The following is a 10,678-nucleotide window of genomic DNA, read 5'->3' as shown; positions in this document are numbered from 1 at the left end:
CGCGCCGGGCGCGGGAGCGGCGCGGCCCCGCGCCATGCGGGCCCAGCTGGAGCGGTGCCGCGGCGAGTGGCGGGAGCTGGAGGAGGAGTTCCGGCAGCTCCAGGTGAGCGGGCGGCGGCGGGGACTGCGGGGCAGCGCGGTGCATCCCCCGCCTGCGCGGACGCGGCTTCCTCCGCGCTGCCCTTGCCGGCTCCGCTTCGCATCGCGATGCGGGGCCGGCCCCCGGCTCGCCCCGCCCGGCAGGAGCGGGATCGGGGGTCTCCACCGCCGGCCGCATCCCCGGGGCGGCTCGGCGGGTGCAGCCGGAGGTGCGGACGGGCTCGCCCCCGCCCCGCCCGGGGTGGCCAGGCGTGCTCGGTGCAGTGGCCGCGGGGTGCCCGCACGGAGGATGTGCATCCCTGCACGGCCCCCGCCTGCAGCCCGTGCCCCGTGTGCGAGCGCGTGGGACAGCCCAGCCCAAACCTCCCTCTGAGGATGCACCGGGATGTGGTGCCGCTGTTCCCGCTGCTGGAACGAGGATGGGAAAAGAGGACGCGGTGCGGTTGTGCACCCATGGAGTGGTGCAAAGAGCAGTGCAGGCAGCGCTTGTCCCGCCGGCATCTCCTGGCGGAGTTTGATCACCCCTGGTGAGATACGAAGGGTTCAAGTGCTGTTTTTCCATCTTGCAAAAGTGCACTGAGGGACAGAAGGGCCTCGGGAGTGGGGGCCAAAAGATGCTTTTACCTCCAGAAACCTTCCCTTCCTCCCCTGCTTGTCATCAGTGCTGCACCTATACACGTGCTTTAAATCTTAAAGCCGGTTCTAAAAGCTGTTCTCACTCTGAAGGCTGATTTAGCCTCTTTTAGACTGTTAAACAGAATGTGCATTTGAAAAAAAAGTGTGATTTCCAGATTTAGTCTGTTTCTTAATTAAAACTCAGTTCAGGTTGTACTCCTGTTAGCAGAAACAAGAGCTGGATGCTGGGGGAGACCAGCTGGTGTGGTTTTGTTGGGCACTTGTTTGCTGTGTGCGCCTTCTCGACAAGCTCCCTGCCTGAGTCTGACCTAGACCACAGTAAATGGCAGTGATTTTCCCTGCCTCAGCTTCCCCACCTGGAAAAGGAAAGTAGAAACACTTTGCCACCCTTTTTGGTGGGGTGGCAGCTGCTGGTGGTCGAGGTGTCATTGAGCAGGAATTAGTGCTGTAAAGGTGTGCTTACCAAAACCAAAGTGAGCCCCAAACGTGAGAGCTGCAGTGCCTGTACAGGGTTAGTTTGGTTATTAAGGTCTTTAAATCAGACACTGGAGCCTGGTTTGGATTGTTCTTGTAAATAAAGAACATCTACCAGATGGGTCCGAGCAAGGAGGAGAGCAAAGATTTGGTTTGTGTGGTTTCACCACCATGTTCATGCTCTGGGAAGAGCGGTGGGAATCTCCTGTGTTTGTTGGTGTGCTGGTAGGTGAAGCAGCCATGTAACCCACACTGTCTCTTGGCACTAACTCTGCAAACTCTGTTTTCCATCTTATTATAGGTCTTAAAATTGGCTCAGAGGTCATTGCTTGGTGCTTGGGGAGCCCTTCTTGAGACCTCCTTCATGGGGAGGGGGTGAAATCCTTGCAGAGGGAGGAAAAACAGAGTCTGGGTATCCCTGAGTGCAGGGAGGGGTGAGAACAGAGGCTCCTCTCAATGGGTTTGCAGTTGGTGAGCTTGTCCTCGTTATGATTGAGCGCTAATTGGGGGATCCAGGGGACCAATGAGCTGTGATAAAGCAGTTCCTCCCAGCCAGCATCTGAGGCCACAGGCAGGGACATCAGTTCAGCCCTTTAAACCAGGATATGGGGCAGTAGGTTGCTTGAATATCCATGGGGTTGGGATGGCAGTGATGGCCAGGATGTGCCTAAACCCCCAGCCATGGATTTATGCGTGGTGTTGTGTCTTTCCCCTCCCTCCCCCACTCTGTTAGGTCCTCATTTATTTTCTCCAAGATTTAATCTGGCTGTGAAATTGGAATGCCTGCTCTGTGATTTAGCCACCATTTGATGGGCATGGATCAGGATCAAATGGAGTATTAGGGAATTCATGGATTAGGGGCTTCATTGCAGGGTGGGATGGGAGTGAAACTCCTGAGTGGGAAAGCTCTTTAAAGAGGAAATGAGATGAATGTAGAGGATGTTTGTCCTCTTGCAGGAATTTCATCAGTGTCCATTTAAGCCCTATTGTATCTGTACTGGTTTGGCATCTCCCCCTCCTTGTTTATTAAAGGGGTGCCTGTTGTATCCCATAAAACCAGGATCTTCCTTGTTTCCCTTGGAGGTGAGGACCAAATGCCATGAATAACCCAGAAAGGCTCTTCCTTACCAGCCATTTCCTCTTTTCCTGCAGGAAACACACAAAGTTTACAGGCAGAAACTGGAAGAAGTCACCAGCTTGCAGACAGCCTGCAGCAGCTCCATACACCGGCAGAAGAAGACACTGAGGGATCTGAAGCACAGCCTGCAGCGGTAACAGGAGACCTGGAGGGTGGAGGAGGCAGGGATGGGATAGTTCTCCTTCCCAAGGGCTGAAATGCTTGGATTCATAGTCCTTTTGCTAGAAAATCTATGTTTCAGTGCTAAAGTTGTTCCATATTACAGCTAAGTAGAGTGTTCACTACTGCATGGCAGAGGGAGCCCTGTAAATAAAGAACTGTCTCTGGCTGCTTGGCTGATCCCAGGAGCCACGGGCTGAATTCCTTGTGTGCAGGCCTGAGTACAGCACCTCTGACACCACAGGCTGCTGGCTCTGCTGCTCACTGCTCTCTGGTTAACATTAATTACTAAAACCACAGTTTGTCAGTAAATCATCAGCTCTGTGTCCTGTTACATCTTGAATTACTTCATACCTAAAGAGCTTCAGCCTCTGTAAGGGCAGTGCCTGAAACCACACACAGAGTTCCCAGGTTGGAGGGAGTTCCTTCAGAAAAGCACAGTATTCCTACACAATCCTGTCACTGAGCTGGTGAAAAGAGAAGCTGATTTATAAACCAACTGGTGCAAGTAAACTACAGCAGCATAAACCTGGCAGTGAAATAAAGTCATGATAAGCCAAATCCTCAGAAATACAGGAGCAAAGCTTGTCAGCTCACAGAGCCAGCTTTTTAACAGGCTGGATTTTATGACAACGTTATTTTCCTTCAAATAAAACGGAGGTGAAAACATGAACAGGAATATCTTGTTTCTGTATTCTTGCAGGTGCAAGCCCAGAGCGAGTCCTGAGGAGTTTGCTCTCATTCAGGAGATCAGCAGCCAGATCAAGGAGAGGCAGAATGCCTTCTTTGACATGGAAGCCTACCTGCCCAAGAGGAATGGGTACGTGCTCCACCAGGGATGCTTGTGTGCTCCAGGAATTTTGGATTTTTAGATGTTCACAGTGCTTTGTTCCTGAAGGAAAAGGTTGAAGAAAGACACGTAAAATTGGATTAGTCATAAATCTCTTGCTGAGCTGCTGTGTCAGTTGTACACAGAATTCATTAGCTGTGAGTGGATGTAAATGTGTGTGGGCAGTGCAGGTTTTCTGTTAAAATGACAGTAACCTGAACTGGCAAGGGATTGTGCAGTTCCACACTAATGTTTTCTTGGGCTAATTTTTTTGAGGGCTGAATCAGAACAAGACTTTTCTCTTTTTTTAATAATATTTTTAACCAACTTTAACTTTTGCTTCAAATGGGGTTGCTAGGACAGAGTTATATCAATTGTCAAGGGCTTTGTGATGCTGCAGCCCCTCAGAAGTTTCCATCAGAAACATCTCTTCCAAATCCTCCCTGTGTTTGGGTTTGGACCTGCACACTACATATATTGCCCTTAGACTCTAATGCGATAAAGGGACCAGGAAAATAAGCCTTTTCAGTAACTTACTAGAAATGTTGACCAATATTTCCATGTGTAAAGCCCTTTCTGTGGTCTTTTTAATTTGTCTTAATTAAAAACCTCCAGCAAATATGGCTTTGGCAGAGCCACTGTCTCATCACCTTAATCTAGATTATCCTGTTCAAATAAAACAACTTACTTGAGTCTGCTCTTGGCTTTTGTCTTCCAGCCTGTACTTAAATCTGGTGCTGGGAAATGTGAATGTCACTCTCTTGAGCAACCAGGCAAAGTGAGTGAGCCTCCCACATGTGTGAGTTTGGGTTTGTCTGGGGCCAGCTGTGGGTGTGGACTGAAGCCCAGAGAGGGGAATGGGTTTCTCTTAGACCTGATGACTGAAATGTTGAGGGTGGATGATTGGACTATGACATAGGGATAAGCTAACATCTTATGTAGCTCTAATTAATTCAATTTATTGCTTGCTTTTAAGCCCAGCTCAGCCTGCGGCCTTAATTGTAAAAGTGGAGTTTTTTGTGCTGAAAAATGACACTGTGACTTCTAGGCATACAGTGCTCCAGAAACTCGAGATATATAAATACTTTTAAAATCTTGTCATGCCAACCCAGAAACCAGCTCTGATGGACTTCAAGGCATTGTGTTGCAGCTGAGACAGACCCTTCCTGCAGGCAGAACACTGCCTTTCACCACTGTCCACAGCTTTTCTAAGTGTTTCAGCAAAACCTCTGTCTCTGGGCTTGGCATTTGTCTTTGTATGTGGTTTGGAAAAGGTGAAGCCATATTCCAATCAAACATCTGTTTGTGTCCACAAATGGCACCTGTTTCCTTCCAGGTTTGCCTACAAGGACGAGTATGAGAAGTTCAAACTTTATCTGACAATAATCTTGTTACTCGGGGCTGTTGCCTGCAGGTGTTTTCTCCACTACAGGTAAGCTACATTTTTATTTCTTATCAAGTATTTTGCATAAAATTGTGCTGGGTTTGAATTATCTTATGTACTGTTAAGGACAGTGAGACAGCTCAGGTTGTGTTTCGGCTTTGAGCAATTGGGCAGCAGGACACCTGCACTTCTTCAGCTCTGTCAGATGTATTTTAGCTCATTGTTTTTCTTTTTTAAAAGGGAAGTCCAACATCATTTTTCCTGATGATGCTAAAAATTGATGTTATTCTGGCATCGTGTTGTCATTGGGAATGAGCAGTTGGTTGTGCTTGTGGGTTGTCCCAGGCAGGGACCAACACTGCGCTGCGGCTCTGGGGAAAAAAAAAAAAAAAAAAAAACAATAAAAGAGAATTTACGTGAAATAATCAGACCTGAAACATTACCTCTAGGTTGTGATAAAGTGTCTGAGCACCAACAAGCTTCCACTATTCAGTTTTGCTTAAAAACCAGGAAGGTGTTGGAGCCACACGCTTCCACTACGGTCTCTGTGTGTCTGAGTGAATGCAGGATTGTACCAGGAACAATGCTGCCCTGTACAGAGGCTGCTCCAAGTCCCCTTGGCTTCAGGAGTTTGCAAATGGCAAAATAAAATTTTAGTGTTTTAATTTTTTTGCACCAGAGCATAATGCTCTTCCATTCTTTTAGTTGATTTGATTTATATAGATCTCATGGAATCTCCTCATTGAATTAGCCTGGAAAGGCCTCTCTAAATTGGATCATCTGCTGCTTCTGTGGTGCTTTCTCTCCTTGAGCAGCACTTAATGTCGTCCCTGCATACCTGCTTATCAGCTCAGGATCTGCAGTGGTGGATCCCAGGGAAAAGGGCCTGGAGCCTGGCAGTGCTGCATGTGGGTTGCAGATGTTCAGGATGGGACTTTTTGTCCATAGCCTCACTGGGGCACTCACTGGCTTTTCATCTACCCAGGAGGAGGAAGGAAAAAGAGGGATTTTTGAAATGTGTCTTTATAATTAACAAGAGGGTTTTTTACTCTGTGTTTTTTGTGTTTAACAGGGTGACAGATGAAGTGTTTAACTTTCTGTTGGTGTGGTATTACTGCACGCTGACGATACGGGAAAGCATTCTCATTAGCAATGGCTCAAGGTACAGTGCCACCTGCAAAAACCATGGAAAGCACGAAATGTCCTTAAAGAAAACCAGGCAACAAAAAAGGATTGAGCTTGGCACTGAAGCCTAGCAAATCTGAGATGCTCATGGCCTCTCTGCAGAGTTCTTGTCTCTCTCCTCCTCCCTGGTCACTTCCAAGGGCACATGTGGCCACCTGAGCTTTGGGCAGAGAGCAGTTGCAGTTCCTAGGAGTCCCTAAGCTATTGGTCCAAGGTGTTGGCTGGTTTTGGTAGCTGTAGGTTAGTTGTAGATGTGGTCTGGGGTGTATGTGCTGCCTTGTGTTAGAGGTCACACATCATTGGTTGGAAATGCCACAGCATCCCTTGTGCTTGAGTTGGGACATCTACTTTGTTCCCATTTTTGGATCATTTTTTGCCTGTAAGGCTGGACTTCAATGCTGAAATCCATGTTTCTTGTCTAACTGCCATGTTTTTTTTTCTGCTCAGGATCAAAGGCTGGTGGGTGTCTCATCACTACGTTTCCACATTCCTGTCTGGAGTGATGTTAACATGGTGAGTCTGCTCTTGCCTATTCGAGGTGCTTCAAGCCTGTTCCATGGTGTTTATATCATCTGAGCATTTAAATCAGTGACCACGAAGCTGTGACCACAGGACACATGGCAGCATGTCAGCCTTAATATTTGTTTGATGTTACAGATGTTTTCAATGATAAATACAACACTGCAAGGTTGTATTTACATTGCTGGTTAAAAACAAGAAAGAAATGCAAACCCTGTGACTCTAGTTGGGCTGGTGATAGCAAAATTTCTGCAAGTCTCCCAGTTTCTGTCTGTACTTAAGGAAACAAGCAGCACTTTGCTATAGAGGAGGGATACCACAAAATGAGTGTTTGGTGCCTTAACTGAGCTTTGATTAGAGAATTTAAAGCAAAAAATTCAAGTTACCCCCTTGCAGTGGGTGCTGGTGGTGGTCAGACAACCCACAATGCACCCCCTGTGCAACCTGTCTCAACTTGGGCATGAAATAATGAGTTAATTATTAAAAACTGTTTGAAAACAACTGAAGCTTCTGCTCCTGAATCTGTAAGGGGCTGACAGTGGCTGGGACAGGTGGTCCCTTGCCCTCCATCTATCCTGAACTGCCCTCAGGATAAGCAGCACAACCACCCCATGTTGCAGTGCTCGGATTCTCAACGCAGATGATGCTGAATGGCTTTGCTGCCTGGAGAAAACTGTGATAAAGGATAAGAGGGGACAGCATTTATCCTTTTAGAGAGAGGAAACCTAATCAATGAGAGCACTTCCTGTGTGGCTGTAGCACCTCTCTGGGCTCCCAGTGGGTGGAATGGGTGGGCACCAGCTGCTGGTTCATTTGCTAATGGGATCAGGCCTGGTGGTGAAGGGGAAGTGTTGGATGCATGGGATGCTTTTAGCAGATTAATGGACCTCCCCATGTTCTGCTTCCAGGCCGGATGGACTCATGTATCAGATGTTTCGCAGTCAATTTTTAGCATTTTCAATATTTCAGAGTGAGTATATCTTACCTTGCTAATTCGGGGAATAAAGTAATTTTGTGTCATACATGCTTAGGAGAAAACACTTTCATTTGGTAAATACTGGAATACGAAACTGTAGGAATATAAAGATAGTGTACAACTAAGCAATCTACAAATATAAGCAATAATTAAATGCTGTTGGATTAAACATTATTAAAGTAATTTGATACTTACCATACTTCTGAATAACCAATGGAGTTATGTTTTCTCTCTCGTTCTGCAGGCTGTGTTCAGTTCTTACAGTATTATTACCAAAGGGGTTGCCTCTATAGGCTCCGGGCTTTGGGGGAGAGAAACCACTTGGACCTTACAGTAGGTGAGGTCTCCTGCTACGCTTTCTTTGTACTGCTTTGCACAGGTTTTGGGTGCAGTGATAGGGAGGGAGAGGGCTGTGTGCCCATCCATTGCAGAGCTGTCCCCTGCCTGGCTGCCTGTGTCCCAAGGCAGGAAGGGCAGCAAGACTTTTATCCCTGTGCTTGGGTCCTGTGGGTCAGGAAAGGAATCTGATCTTTGTCAGCATTTGAGGAGACTAAGATGGAGGTTTTGGTAATCCCCAGCTTTATCCTTCTCCAATTGCCACAGTTTCAAGCAAATATTTTTGCTTGACAGGAATAGCCCTTATGGGGTGAGCTGGGTGGAGAAGAGCTGCAGGTCCAGTACTGGCTCTTCTGTGCTCATGCTCTGCCTCTTCTGTCAACCTTTTCCAGAAGGATTCCAGTCCTGGATGTGGCGGGGGCTGACGTTTCTCCTTCCCTTCTTGTTCTTTGGGCATGTAAGTTGTGTGATCCCCTCCTCCCTCTGCGGCGCAGTGCCTGCACCACCCAAAGATGCTTTGGGTCACACACAGCCATGACAAATGTTTCCAAGGCTTAATTATTTTTTCTCATCATTAAATTGCCTTTTTCTTTTCCCCTTTGCAGTTCTGGCAGCTATACAATGCAATCACGCTTTTCAGATTGTCAAGGCACAAGGAATGCAAAGAATGGCAGGTGTGTGTTGGCTCTGCTCAGAAGCACAGAGCAGGGCAGAGGGGATGCTTGACCACATCCTGAAAGATATTTGGGTATCTGACTCCATTTAAATATCTCAGGATAATGCAGCAGAGAGCCTGTTCTGTGTCTGGTAGATCCCAGCAGTGCTGAATATAATCCATGTTGTAATATTACCAGGCAATAAATGCTGCTTCCTCTCCCTTTTCAGGTTTTTGTGTTGGCTTTCACATTCCTGCTGCTCTTCCTCGGGAACTTCCTCACTACTCTCAAGGTGGTGCACACTAAACTGCAGAAGAACAAAGACAAGGTGAAGAAGCTGTGACTCTCCCTGTTCCCAGTGTGCATCCATCCCTGTGCCCCCAGCAGGGCTGGGTTTGGGACAGATCCTGCTCAACCCCAGCCAGGCGATGGATGGGCTCGGAAGGACTCGCCTGTCCCCGTGTTTGGTGAAGGACTCTGCCAGCACAGACTCAGTATTAATGCAAGCATGGCTCTCCAGTCACACTCCTGCTATTTATGTATATTTAATATAAAATGTATTTGCTTCTGGGGTTTTTCTTCTGTATATAGAGCAGCATGCACCTGCCTGGCAAAGTGCCAGTGTTGGGGAAAATGTGGGATCTACTGTAATTCCAATTCTGGAATGATACCTGACACTTTCCAGTTTTATTATTTAAATTCTGGGTATTGAATTTATTGAGGTTTATGAACCCTCTGGGTGGATCAGTAATACAGAGCGAATGCTGATTTTCAAGGCATTTGTTTAATGCATATTCTCAGTGGCAATACTAACTTGTGTGTACTGTGAAAAGAAAATACTCATCTTTGTACCATACTGCTGCTATATACACTTCTAAAAAGCTATTTAAAAATGAGGAATTCCTCCTTTGAAAACAAAATGATGCAAGCAAAATCAGTTTTTAAATGGCAGGGAAGACTGCTAGCCCTTTTCCAGGGAGACCAGGTCGTTTGTCCAGGCCTGAAAGAACCTAAAATAAACCATTCAATATGCAACTGCCTCTGCCCCTTTTTAGTAACTAACACATGGCCCTTGGGTTGGTTTTTGAGGCATGGTTCTGGGAAGGGGAGGTCAGGCTCAGTTCAAATATTAAATACTTTCTTTAGATGCTGCACTTGTACCAGTAATGAAGAGAATGAAAATGCTGGGTCAAGGGGATGGCAGGGGACAAACACTGACTTACTACTCTGCTGAAGTCCTTGTTCTGCTTGAATTTACACTTGTTCATTGGAACACCTTTTTTTGGGTGCTGTAACTTCTGTACCTCCTCAGGCAGCTGCAGGACTGAGCTGCCTTGGGCTGTGTCTTTCCCAACAGTGAAAGCCAGCACAAAGCCCAAACTGGGCACATCCTCTGGCAGTGTGAGTGGAAAACAGTGCCCTCCTCCCCAGAGGGTGCTCACGAGGGGACAGATAATGCACCACAGGCTTGAGATGGATTCATCACTTCTGTTGCTCAAGCTAGGAAAATTACCTTTGCTGTGTCACTGTCCTGTGGGCATGAAAAAGAAACTGCAATTTGCATATTTTCAACAGTTTTCACACCAGTTGGGCAGTGTTCTGCTATCTTTTACATACCCTGTAAGGTTTTTTGTTTTACTCCTTGAACTCTCAGTTGATGAAATCTAAATTGTCTTCTGTTGAGAGCAAACTAGAACCATGTTAGAGTTCTGCAACCTGAGAAACTCAGATTAAAAAAACCAGAGAGATTTCCACTGTGGATCTGATGGTGAATGGGTCACTTCCTGAACATTGGTGTTTCAGTTTTGTACTGAGTGAAGTGAGGGGTGGTTCTTTTAATGACAAGTGGAGAAAAGGCTGCACAATCCTTCAAGGTTTTTCTATAGTCAAGGATATGCATAAACTTCCAATTAATTTAATTTCCCATTTTAGGCTCATAAGTATTCATGAACCTTAATTAAATCAAAATAAGTTAGGAGAAAAATGAAAAAGAAAAATATTTTTCAAGGGTCGAGACCTGTTTACCTGCATGTAAAACAATAATGATGGCTTGCTCCAAAACAGTTTTGCACGAGCTGGTCATGTACAGTTTGCCTTACACAGAAAGCTTTCAGCAACACCTGTACTGCAGGAACCTCATCTCCTCTCAGGTTTGGTTTATGATGTGCACAAACTAGGGTTTGCTTCTACAGTCTGAGATCTCAGTGAGGGGATGAGCAAAAGAACCAGGAGATAGGAGGCACATGTAGCAGGGTGTGCAGTGGGAGCCTCCCTGATCTTTAGACAA

General features: G+C 46.5%; 1 protein-coding gene across 2 annotated transcripts; it reads left to right on the top strand.

Annotated features, from left to right (window-relative positions):
* On the top strand, positions 1-9,426 carry TMEM120B (transmembrane protein 120B). 2 transcript variants are annotated; one of them, XM_021532809.2, is made up of 12 exons: positions 1-103; positions 2,362-2,480; positions 3,210-3,326; positions 4,054-4,113; positions 4,672-4,767; positions 5,792-5,881; positions 6,352-6,417; positions 7,332-7,393; positions 7,644-7,736; positions 8,128-8,192; positions 8,341-8,409; positions 8,621-9,426. In XM_021532809.2, exons 1-12 carry the CDS (start codon positions 35-37, stop codon positions 8,732-8,734), a joined length of 1,020 nt encoding a protein of 339 aa, XP_021388484.1. In that variant the 5' UTR covers positions 1-34; the 3' UTR covers positions 8,735-9,426. The 2 variants fall into 2 exon arrangements, with proteins under 2 accessions (XP_021388484.1, XP_077643380.1); XM_077787254.1 differs by having other exon boundaries at positions 8,341-8,413.
* The last annotated feature ends 1,252 nt before the right edge of the window (positions 9,427-10,678 follow it).

The sequence above is a fragment of the Lonchura striata genome, chromosome 18 (genome assembly GCF_046129695.1).
Source record: "Lonchura striata isolate bLonStr1 chromosome 18, bLonStr1.mat, whole genome shotgun sequence".
Lineage (NCBI taxonomy): Eukaryota > Metazoa > Chordata > Aves > Passeriformes > Estrildidae > Lonchura > Lonchura striata.
The sequence above is the reverse complement of the archived record's forward strand: the minus strand, read 5'-3'. Positions and strand labels throughout refer to the sequence as shown.